The 12,500-nt window shown below is 43.2% G+C and overlaps 2 protein-coding genes across 7 annotated transcripts in view; one reads left to right on the top strand and one right to left on the bottom strand.

Moving 5' to 3' along the window:
* The window catches only part of LOC307032126 (uncharacterized protein), a 106,696-nt gene that overhangs the window by 29,638 nt on the left and 64,558 nt on the right, over positions 1-12,500 (top strand). The window lies entirely within an intron of this gene.
* nbeal1 (neurobeachin-like 1) overlaps positions 1-12,500 on the bottom strand; it is a 63,880-nt gene that overhangs the window by 23,764 nt on the left and 27,616 nt on the right. For all 4 annotated transcript variants that reach the window (XM_079669894.1, XM_079669892.1, XM_079669893.1 and 1 more), the window contains 16 exons: positions 12,220-12,309; positions 11,822-11,993; positions 9,608-9,741; positions 8,673-8,832; positions 7,834-7,936; positions 7,595-7,754; positions 5,527-5,685; positions 5,164-5,323; positions 4,455-4,543; positions 2,932-3,504; positions 2,621-2,796; positions 1,996-2,284; positions 1,368-1,679; positions 877-1,026; positions 633-790; positions 1-44 (listed from right to left, as the gene is read on the bottom strand). The exon at positions 1-44 is cut by the window's left edge and continues 81 nt beyond it. In XM_079669894.1, the coding sequence (XP_079526020.1) occupies positions 1-44; positions 633-790; positions 877-1,026; positions 1,368-1,679; positions 1,996-2,284; positions 2,621-2,796; positions 2,932-3,504; positions 4,455-4,543; positions 5,164-5,323; positions 5,527-5,685; positions 7,595-7,754; positions 7,834-7,936; positions 8,673-8,832; positions 9,608-9,741; positions 11,822-11,993; positions 12,220-12,309 (2,929 nt within the window). The remainder of the gene's footprint in view (positions 45-632; positions 791-876; positions 1,027-1,367; positions 1,680-1,995; positions 2,285-2,620; positions 2,797-2,931; positions 3,505-4,454; positions 4,544-5,163; positions 5,324-5,526; positions 5,686-7,594; positions 7,755-7,833; positions 7,937-8,672; positions 8,833-9,607; positions 9,742-11,821; positions 11,994-12,219; positions 12,310-12,500) is intronic.

Consider the following 12,500-nt stretch of genomic DNA (forward strand, 5'->3'; position numbering starts at 1 on the left):
AGTTCTCCGCGCTGGAAACTCTCCAGTGCATCTCGTCCTGCTGCCTGTTGGAAAAAAGGTTAAAGAAACATGTTTGTAAAACTCTCAAATGTAATCTATGTAGTAGTTATATTAAGAATAGGAAGAGAAATGAAGCTGTATTGAAATCTGTACACGGACTTGTATGGATTTAATTGTTAGCGTTATATGTGTATGAATATATAACTACAGGTATTATATTTTTACACTTTTTTCCATTTGTGTTAGTACTTCTGCATCCATTTTTCCCATTTTAGTAAGCATAAACTAAAGTTGATTGTCCTACTACAGTAGAAAGTATGAAATGGGAAAAATACAAGAAGTTAAGAAGAGTTCATGTTTTCTTTTTTTATTACTGCCGGATTTTATTCCATATTTTATTCCATTCTATTTCAATGTAAATAATTCTTTATTTTACCATATTTCTTTATTATTTTTAATATTTTTGTATGTTATTACACCAAGTCACATTCCTCATACATGTAATAAACCTGATTCTGATGTGAGTTAATGGGAGTAGCTGTGAGTTCATGTGGGTTTTTAATGTGAGCTCATGTGAGTCAATGTGAGTTCATGTGATTTAATGTGAGTCAATGGGAGTAGATGTGAGTTACCTGTCAGCCCACGGCCCTCTCTCACACACCAGGCCTCTGCGCGATGCCTTCCACTGCCTGAGGGTGGCGCTGTTCTGGCTGTGCTGCTGCTTCAACATGCTGTTGTAGCGCAGGTTCTCCTGGCGGCCTCTGCGTGAGAAAGGCTCCACGAATTGCTCCTGAAGGCGGTGAAGAGTGCATGCATGAGAAAGTGTGAGTGAAGAGGCTTCAGTCATCATCCTCTTATAGTATTATTGCAACTCACCTGGAAGCGGATCTTGCTCTCCCCTCTGTCCCTCTCCCTCTTGTGCAGGCTGACCATGAACGCCTCGTAGCATTCCTTCCAGTAGAGAGCCATCGTCTCGTGACCCTGACTGAACGTCTCGATTTCATACTGCTTCATGTACGGGATAATCTGGAGTCAAGAGGAGAACATTTCCATTAAATGTTCCAGTCGATGCATGGAGGAGAACTCTCTGCTCCGTGTCTTGATGAGATAAGAAGTACTTTATTCATCCCAATTTGGAAAATGTTTGCGTTGCAGCAGCATGAAAAGACATGGCATTGTACATAAGAGAAATTAAAAGAAATAAACAATCCAAAATGTAAACATCTCAAATTCTTCATAGGTTTTTTAGCTAGATTACTTATACACTTATTTAATGCGATGCTACAGTATGAACTCCAATGCTGTTGATTGATTGATATATTTCTTATATCAAATCTAATCGGGTAACTTTGATATCAATCTCGTACATATTTGTCGAGGTAGACGCGCCACTCGGGGGATTTGCAGTACAGCTGGAAGTCCTCGAAGAAGGAGGGGCTGCCGTTGGTGTCGGGCAGCTTTGGGAGGTGCAGCTCCATGTAGAGGAGGCGGTGGACTTTGGAGAGCAGCGTCCTCAGCAGAGGAACCAGGAAGGAGTACGTCTCCTCCGCCTGCTCCTCCTGGATGGAGCGCCGCAGGATCCCCTCCACCTTCCCCAGCAGGTAGCACGCCTCGTCCTGACTCGACACCTCCTTCGTCTGCAGGATGCCGTTCAGCTTCGCCGTCGCCATGGCACACACCTGGGGCAGAGGGTAATGGGAAATGAAGCTCAGCGCGAGTTCAACCAGGAAGACTGTCTTCACTATTTCCATGTAACTACTCTCTCTCCTCTCAATAAGTGATCAGGGGCGTCCCCAGCTTAACCAATCACTTCGCTCTATTCTCACAAGCCTATCATAGCGCTTCTTTTCTCCCTCCCCTGAAGCTCTCTGGCGCCCCCCCTGCTGATCTACCTAATTCTATAATTGTATACATGTGAAAAGCTGAATAAAACATTTTTGGGGGATTTTCGTCCACGTTATTATTCATTGCATTAAGAACATGAAAACATCTCACCTCTGGGTCCTCCTGCGCCATGAAGCCCAGCAGCAGCCGGAGTCCCACCTGGGAGAGTTGGAACCACTGCGATCCGGAGGCGTACCAAACCATCAAGCTGTCCATCAGCGTCACCGTCTCCTCCAGGACTTTCTCCGTCCACAGCGCCGGATTCACCAGACCCTCGGCCTGCAGGAAGTCCTGAACCATGTGCAGCAAGCGCACCGCGTTCTCTGTGTGCTGCGGCAGCGAGGAGGCCGACGCCTCGCGGTTATCACACACCGACCACTCCAACATGCGCTCCATCAGACTGGAGGAGAGAGGAGGGTTTCAGTGGACCTCACAGCGTTTAATATTCAGTTATAGGGTTCTATTGATTGATTGGTTGATTGATTGATTGATTGATTGATTGGTTGATTGATTGATTGAGGAAGAGGGCAGTGTCTCAGTGGACTTAGCATAGTTTAATATACAGTAATAGTGATCTATTTCTTCTGTCTCTATGTATAAATAATAGATTCTGATTCTTCTCAGCCATTTCCTGTTTGATGCTAACACAACGATCCTATTTCTGTTTTCTTAATTGTAGCTTGTCTGCAATAGGTCGGATGCATTAGGCAGTAGTTTGTCAGTGTTAATGTCTGACCTGAGTTTGATCTGGTCGACAGGAAGCAGCAGCTCGTTGGCGGTTGCCAGTTTGGTGAGAGCAGAGAACACCTGTCCGCGCTCGATCCACGCTGAATCATCTGATCCTTCGACACCTCGCCACATCACGCAGAGCACGATCTCCAGCAGCATGCTGCACAGCTCCTCCTCCGCTCGCTGGGGGGGGCACCAAGAACCAAAATGCCTTTGTTATTTTACAAACTCTTATCAAACATCGACCCAAACTGAACCCAATCAGGTCAAAAAAACAACAAAACTCTGTCCCCTTTCATCGTCTCAGCCTCCTCTCACCTCAGCGTTGTTGAAGGACTCGCCCAGTGAGATGTTGTCACTGAACAGGAAGCTGTCTTCAGTCAGGGAGGGCGTTGCATCTCTGTCCCCGGTGCTCCCCGGAAAAGGTTTGGATGTCTCCAGAGGTGACGGTGTGCTCTGAGCGCTGCCGGGCGTTTGGCTGCCGCTGTCCCCACCTTCGAAGGACTGAAGGTGGGACAGATCCAGCATCAAACCCCCCGACTTCCCCAACACCCAAGGCTTTGTGGAGGTGGAGGCAGAAGAAGAAGGTGTGTCCAGAAGAGAAATGGCGTCTCCGTTTTCCAGGCTGTCGACAGAGCGAGTTTCTCCCACGCTGATTCGGTCGTCCTCCAAGCGGCTGCCCGTTCTCGACCTCCTTTCATGAGGAACATCCAGACGATGTGTGCCTCCCGACCGGCTGAGATCCAGACTGCAGGTGCTGATTGTGTCCGAGCCACGAAGAGCAAAGGATCCTTCCCCCCGAAGGTAGAGGCGCATGAGGGTGTCCTGCCAACACTGCTGATGAGAAATCTGCACGGCGGCATCTTGTTGGGATTGAAGCAGCTGGTAAACCTGCAGGCAGACAGGGAGAACACGTGAAGTGGATGCAGGGCTCCAGAGAAATGAATAAAACCTGATGCACGACATGATGAGACATAAACACTGCATCATTTATTATCCAATGTTTTCATTGATACATGCAAATTAACAAATACAGAGAGGCGAAGTCCCGCCCATCTACTTCCGCCCCATGGGACCTTATTTCGGAAAAATGATGTATTGAAGTCAATGGAGAGAGAAAGATTATCTCTCGATCCCGTTTGAATTGTGCCACGAATTACACATATGATGTTTGTCAATCTTAAAAAATCATTTCCACGTCCAAAAAGTCACAGTTTGTCGTAAAACTGTTGAAATATAAGACTATGAAAAATACGCAACTAGAAAGACTACAAATCCCAGAGTCCCGGTCCCGCATGCTGGCTCTTACGGAACCGACTAACTCCCCTTGTGTGTGTGTACAGCTCTCAACATGCCCAGACTTGGAGTGATTTTCACCTCTTTTAATACTTTCCGCCTCGTTCTGAAAGAAAGAAGTGAAATGTGCCAACGTGACGGCCGTCTTGGTGTGTGGAGCGGGACGGGAGATGTAGTTCATTGAGTGGTTTCACACAAAAAACTGTGTTACTTCAGTTTTACGACACATTTTTTTTTTTTGACTTGCAAAATTATCTTTTAAATTATTGACAAACATCATATGTGTGATTCGTGGCACAATTCAAACTGGATCGAAAGATAATCTTTCTCTCGCCAACGACTTCAATGCATACGAAATAAGGTCCCATGGAGGTCCCCCGGAAAGGGAGGGCCTCTCTATAGCCTCCAGGGAACTAACCCGGAACATTTACGTGGTCACTTATAACATTCTCTGCAACATTTAGCGTATTGTATTTTATTTGACACATATATATATATATATATATATATATAACACTTCGTCTGAATCGTCTGTGTTTCCTCACCCTCTTGCAGACGAGCAGGCGAACACCAGGTCCGGCTCGATGAGTGAGCTGCACCAGAGCCATCATGTCCTTGTAGTTCACCACAGAATCTGCACATTCAAGACACAAATCACATTTATTCAACCGTGCATGGTATTGATTACATGTCTGTGTGATGTACTACTATAGGCAGGAGACAGGAGAGCTCATTGATCTGCAGGACGGCTTATTGCACCTAGATATATATAGAACAAACTGGTGGGATGAAAATAAAATAGCTAAGTAAGCGCTTTAATGCATTATATTCAAGGGGAGATTAATATAGCAGGAGAGTAGACAGCTGGAAAGACGGTAAGAAGTCCAAATCTCATTATCCTTTTGACACAAAATCAGGTTAAAGTAACTCGTACTGATGTTGCTGTTTTTGTGCCGGACTTTTTAACCACGTTTTTGGAAAATTGCTGTTCAAATATGTGTCACTTTCACCTGTAATGCTTCTGATACTACAATCATGTGGTGTTTAGTCAAATAAGATAAGAAGTACTTCATTGATCCCAATTTGGGAAATGTTTGAAAGATACTAGTATATACTTCATTTGATATGATCAAGGCCTTTCCCCCTAACCATCGTACCTCGTTATCTTGATTAATGGAACACAAAAAGTGCGTAAACATGGCATTTTTTCTGTGTGTTCTTGTGATGTTTAAATAAAAACAGAGAGCAGCGGACCTGTGTGGAGGACCTGGTTGAGGAGGCAGCGGATCAGGGTCGGAGTGATGTGAAGTTCAGAGAAGAGCAGCGACAGGCCGGAGTATCCCGCCTCCCTCAGACGCAGACGCTGCTTATTCTTCTCGTAGACGCGGTCGCAACGCAACATGCGCTCAAACAACTGTGGGGAGTAACAATGAACCAGCATATCATTAAAACCAGTTCAGTAGTTACTCAGAGATGGCACAAGTACACACATCCTTTACTCAAGTAGAAGTACAGATACTCGTGTTTAAACATACTGAAGTGAAAGTAGAGAACTTTGAAATGTACTTAAGTAAAAAGTACCAATAACTAGCAGCCATATCTGTGGCCGTAACGCACCTTGAAGACGAGTTCTCGGAGTCGGTCTGAGTGCTTGTTGTTGAGCAGCAGAGCGTAGCAGGAGTCGGCCTCCGACGGCTCGAAGAGAAGAAGAAAGATCTGATCTCTGGCCGGACTCGTCTGAAGGAGGCTGAGCAACAACTCCAGCATCCCACACAACTGCAACACAACAAGTCAGACATTATACTTCAGTAAGAGTAGAAGTACTCAGATCGTGTACTTCAGTAAGAGTAGAAGTATTCAGATCGTGTACTTCAGTAAGAGTAGAAGTACTCAGATCGTGTACTTCAGTAAGAGTAGAAGTACTCAGATTGTGTACTTCAGTAAGAGTAGAAGTATTCAGATCGTGTACTTCAGTAGGAGTAGAAGTATTCAGATCGTGTACTTCAGTAAGAGTAGAAGTACTCAGATCGTGTACTTCAGTCGGAGTAGAAGTACTCAGATCGTGTACTTCAGTAGGAGTAGAAGTATTCAGATCGTGTACTTCAGTAAGAGTAGAAGTATTCAGATCGTGTACTTCAGTAGGAGTAGAAGTATTCAGATTGTGTACTTCAGTAGGAGTAGAAGTATTCAGATCGTGTACTTCAGTAAGAGTAGAAGTATTCAGATCGTGTACTTCAGTAAGAGTAGAAGTACTCAGATCGTGTACTTCAGTAGGAGTAGAAGTATTCAGATCGTGTACTTCAGTAAGAGTAGAAGTATTCAGATCGTGTACTTCAGTAAGAGTAGAAGCACTCAGATCGTGTACTTCAGTAGGAGTATAAGTATTCAGATCGTGTACTTCAGTAAGAGTAGAAGTACTCAGATCGTGTACTTCAGTAAGAGTAGAAGTACTCAGATCGTGTACTTCAGTCGGAGTAGAAGTACTCAGATCGTGTACTTCAGTAAGAGTAGAAGTACTCAGATCGTGTACTTCAGTCGGAGTAGAAGTACTCAGATCGTGTACTTCAGTAGGAGTAGAAGTATTCAGATCGTGTACTTCAGTAAGAGTAGAAGTATTCAGATCGTGTACTTCAGTAGGAGTAGAAGTATTCAGATTGTGTACTTCAGTAAGAGTAGAAGTACTCAGATCGTGTACTTCAGTAAGAGTAGAAGCACTCAGATCGTGTACTTCAGTAAGAGTAGAAGTATTCAGATCGTGTACTTCAGTAAGAGTAGAAGTACTCAGATCGTGTACTTCAGTAGGAGTAGAAGTATTCAGATCGTGTACTTCAGTAAGAGTAGAAGTATTCAGATCGTGTACTTCAGTAAGAGTAGAAGCACTCAGATCGTGTACTTCAGTAGGAGTATAAGTATTCAGATCGTGTACTTCAGTAAGAGTAGAAGTACTCAGATCGTGTACTTCAGTAAGAGTAGAAGTACTCAGATCGTGTACTTCAGTCGGAGTAGAAGTACTCAGATCGTGTACTTCAGTAAGAGTAGAAGTACTCAGATCGTGTACTTCAGTCGGAGTAGAAGCACTCAGATCGTGTACTTCAGTAAGAGTAGAAGTACTCAGATCGTGTACTTCAGTAAGAGTAGAAGTACTCAGATCGTGTACTTCAGTAGAAGTACTCAGATCGTGTACTTCAGTAAGAGTAGAAGCACTCAGATCGTGTACTTCAGTAGGAGTAGAAGTACTCAGATCGTGCACTTCAGTAGGAGTAGAAGTATTGAGATCGTGTACTTCAGTAGGAGTAGAAGTACTCAGATCGTGCACTTCAGTAGGAGTAGAAGTATTCAGATCGTGTACTTCAGTAAGAGTAGAAGCACCAGAGTGTAGAGAAAGTATTTGGTGTCCAGGAGGATCGATATAAAGTCCTATTGGAGTATTTAAAGGTCCCCTATTCTCTTTTTCATCAATATATTATAGGTCTCAGATATATACAAACACGTCTCTGAAGTGTAATAGGGGACCTTTAAAGAACCGGCCCTTAGAGTGCAACTATAATGCTGATGTGGCCCGCGATGAAACTGAGTTTGACCCCCCTGCATTAGGAGGTCAAAGCCACCGTTTTTGGAGCCCTGCATCTTGTACGAAAGCCGATGAGACAAAACGTAGAAATTGAGTTTGACCCCCCTGCTTTACCTGGTCCTCGTCTCCAATGGCGGCGATGTATCCCAGAATGCTGTGCATCTCCTCCTGAGACATGCCCTTGCTGATGTAATACTTGATGAGTCCGCAGAGAGACGCCCGGATGGTTCGAATGTCATCCTCACTCAGGTCACCATCTCTATGGCTGTTCTTCCTGACGTGCAGAGAGCATATTATTGAGACAATACTTCAATACGTTGGACAGGTCTGGACTTTAAGGAGTGGAGTCTCACCCGTAATAAAGGCGTATGGTGTCCAAAAGAAACTGAACTCCATATTTTTTTCTGAACAGCTTCCTGTTGTCTTTGATGACGGTGGACATGTACTGGATATGACCTTCACAGAAACAAAGGAGGACAAGTTAGACACACACACACTCTCTCTCTCACACTCACACTCACACACACACACACACACACACACACACACACACACACACACACACACACACGACCCCGAGTGGAGGTCGCAAAATGATTACAAAATAAAAATGGAATATTAAAAAAAAAAAAAATCTAGAAAAGAAATGTAATAATTTTTTTTATAATTAAAAAAATATATATATTATTACTAATAACGTTTGCATAGACATTTTCAGGGGCGGACTAGCCATCTGTATAATTTCCCCGCAACGAGGCTCTGTTTCTCAAACTTTACAAACAAATTAATTCACTAGCACACCCCCCCCCCCGTCGACAGGGGGTCGCCAGTCTCTGGCACTGTTATTTTGGGGGTCGCGGGCTGAAAAGTTTGCGAACCCCTGCTCTAAAGTATGGTCTGGATAAATAACGCCTTTTCACCTTGATTTCTGCATACTGTATGTATCGATCAGTTAAAGGACTCAAGGATAAACTGTTTATCATGGGCAGGAAATGAACGGATGAAGCCTATTGAATATAATACTCCTCAGGTGGGCATGAATATGGTTCATAACCTTCTTTTAAATACAAAAATAACTGGCTATCTTATCAGTTCCTGCCTTGAGAAACAGGTAACTATGACATCCATATCATGCATGGCTAAATACAATAGTTACAGTCATTTTACTCGCACGCACACACACACATCTAACCTATGCGCAGAGGGAAGTCTCCTTTGTTCCAGATGTTGAAGTTGAACAGCAGGTGTGTGTGAAGTTGCAGCAGCAGAGCGTGGTTCTTCTCAAACGTCACCTGTTCGATCAGCAGCTGGATGGCAACCAGAACGCTGACATCCACGTGACCTGCTGGCAGCTGAACACACACACACACACACACACACACACACACACACACACACACACACACACACACACACACACACACACACACACACACACACACACACACACACACACACACACACACACACACACACACACACACACACACACACACACACACACACACACACACACACACACACACACACACACACACACACACACACACACACGGTTTATTTGCACTTTCACAGGGCGCGGTTACTTTCTCAGAGCAGCTACTGTACTACTGAGTGCCTTTCATTTAATCAGAGTCTCTGTGGACTCTTTGATATTCCCGTGGGTTAAACAAATACATGCAACAGGGAAGAAAGAGAGTTGAGGTAAAAAGACAAACAGAGACAGAGGGTATCTGAGGTCATTTCTAGAGGAGCTATTCATACAACCAACATGTGTATAAACATGTGTTTCTTTTCTGCGTGTGGAGATCTGAGGCAAAATGTGAAACGCACTTTAACGGGGAAATGCTTTAAATCTTGCATTTTTAACAAGCTTGCATTGTTTTTAGCACACAAATGTGCAGGTCGGCATTGGATTGAGGTTTCTGGAGTATACTGTCTTCTGTGGTTAACAAGTAATCATTATCAGCATTTCATATTTGTATTTAAAACTGGTTTGCTGTCAAGAAAAGGTGCATTATGGGATGGCAATAGCACGCAATCAGAGCAAGGACGAGGAAACTGATGCACGTGTAGATCTGAAAGGCTCTAACATGCAACGTGCCAACATTAGGGAATGAAACCGACCTTCTGCAGCAGCGCTCCCACTGTACCCACTCCATGCGAGTGCAGCAGATTCTCCTGGTTGATAAGGTGTCTCTGCAGGAAATGCTTCAGCACCAACAGGAAGGTGGCCACCAGATTCTTCTCCAGGCGGGCCTCTGCAACAACAAATAATAATGCAATGGTTTTATGAGAAGTGCTAATGTTTCAGAGCTGTACTGTTCTAAAACAACACACACAGTTTCAAAGACAAAAACAATCAGGTGTGCAGGTTGTCCATTTTTTTGAACACCCCGCCTACAGAATAAGACAAGGTTAATACATGATAGACAAACACATGGTTGAAATCAGAGCACAAAAATACATAAAAAAGTTGAGGTAAATGTTAGTTATAATTGACTATAGTAAATCTGTTCTAATTCGGTTAAGCCCCTGTCACACTGTCCTGACATTAACACCCGATGGACTCACGATAAAGGAAATGTTCAAATTCGGCGCTGATCGTAACAACATCGGGCCATTGGTGAGGGCATCTGAAGCCATCGTATGACCGCCGGTGGAGTTTCTCAGGCTCCGGCAGCAACTTCGGGAGCGGTGGCAAAATCTTTGGCATCACAAAGACGGCTTAAGATGCCCTCACGAATGTCCCGATGTTGTTACGATCAGAGCCGAATTTGAACTTTTCCTTTATCGTGTGTCCATCTGGTTGTTTTATTGCACAACAAAATCATGTAAACATATTATGTAAATAACCCAATTTGTGTTCTGTGAAACTAAAAAGGATATAATATATTATTTTGAAGGCGAGGAAGTTGTTGTTGCTATGGAAACAACATGACGGAGAAAACTTAATATCTTCTACATAAAGACGGAGACAGTAAAGAACAAAGTCTGAAAATATCAGAACAGTATCAAAATACTTTAACATCATTGTTTACTTTCGTTGCAGTTGTATGTCTTTAATGTAAATGTTGCCTTCGTGTGGTTCGGGGCCATCTTCGTGCGAAATTCACAATTCCATATTCGTGTCTCCATCAGGTTTCAATTTCGGAACAGTGTGACAGGGGCTTTAACAAAATGATGATGATGAATCAGTGAGGGAAGAGTGCGCCAGGGTTCATACACTAACTCACCAATCACTTCTCCAGGACCTTGACCTAATTTTCCAAAAACATGACTCTGTCTCAGCGGTTCCACTGAAAATGGTTTATTTTAACAAGAAAGAGGAAAATAAGGTGTGAATATGAAACATGTTGTGTATCTAAAACAAATCCAATAGGCTTACTACTTTCTACTCAAACCTCTCACCAGCGAAACACCTCGTCAGTTAAAAGCCATTTTACGTCTCATTACTACACCATACAGTTTGTATTATCATTATAGTATTACTATTTCGGCGATTAAATAAAATTATATTTGATGCAACTTTAGTTACATTTCCATGACTTTTCAAAACTTTGGGAAAAATATTGTTTTCCAGTGTGTGTGTGTGTGTGTGTGTGTGTGTGTGTGTGTGTGTGTGTGTGTGTGTGTGTGTGTGTGTGTGTGTGTGTGTGTGTGTGTGTGTGTGTGTGTGTGTGTGTGTGTGTGTGTGTGTGTGTGTGTGAGTGTGTGTGTGTGTGTATGTGTGTGTGTCTGTGTGTGTGTGTCTGTGTCTGTGTCTGTGTGTGTGTGTGTGTGTGTGTGTGTGTGTGTGTGTGTGACCTGGAATTAGCATTTTGAATTTCCATGACTTTTCCAGGTTTTGAATGATCGTAAGAACCTTGGTACAGTTTCAAACTTTCCATGTCCTATAACATGTACAAGTGGAGCCCACCCAAAGTACACAATTTCCCCCATGTGTAGAAACTGCATACGTTCTGTCACCCTGCTATACTGAGAATTTATATATTTATTATTTATTTGTTTTTACTTGTACACTTTTTTTTTATAGCGCATGGTGGAAAGGAGCAGGGAGAAGAAATCAACATAAAAAATTCAAATAAAAGCAATATTCTTTTCAGTCACAGTAGCTTACAAATACTGAAACATGAAACCAGAACGCAATCAAAAGTCAACTTTGTCTAATTACGCTTTCTTAAACAAACGTTTTCTTACAGCCCTTTAAATCATTCGGTAAAGAATTCCACTTCTTTACTCCAAGAGACTCACACCTGCTTTAAAGTAGTACGTGCAAACTGATGCTTAAAATCTCATTTCTGGCATTATTCTGTTAAAAAAGAGATATAATGTGCACACCTGAAGCCCTGTTGGACGGGAGGATGACCCAATCACCGTCTGCAGGCGTGGTCACATCCGGGGTGATGAAATCTGATCCAGGATCAATGGTTTGTTGATCAGGAGTGATCAGGGACAGCTGCTCCAGAACAGGGATGAGCACCAGCACCCCGCCCACACAGTTGATCATATCCTGCCCGGGAACAACAGCACACCTCAGTAAGCATGTTTCAAACACCAGCTACAGACACATCTTTTTAGATGAGCTATTATTAAACTGAGGGGACTTTCTTGTTGTGTATTTCTAACTTGCGAGGTGTCATTTTGTAAAGCACTTTGAGCTGCATGTGTTGTATGAAAAGTGCTGTATAAATAAAGCTTAGTTGTTATATTTACAATGTGCTGCATATGTCTCACACCTTTATATCCCAGTTGACCACTTTATTCCCAGTTAGGCGTCCGTGCAGCATGTTGGGAGACAGATCCAGACAGATGGGGTTCCTACACGCCTGTGGACCAAAAGACGATAAGTTAGAGGGATGATTAACCCTAAAAGCATGTAGGAACTACTTTGTAAATGTATTTAGTGATACAGCAAATACAGGACAAGTGCAGACAAGTACAGTGTCACGAAAACACACACGAGAGTAAAGAGTATTCACGATAAAAGACAAAATACACATGACAAATACCAGTGGAG

This window comes from Notothenia rossii (assembly GCF_949606895.1).
Source record: "Notothenia rossii genome assembly, chromosome: 3".
Lineage (NCBI taxonomy): Eukaryota > Metazoa > Chordata > Actinopteri > Perciformes > Nototheniidae > Notothenia > Notothenia rossii.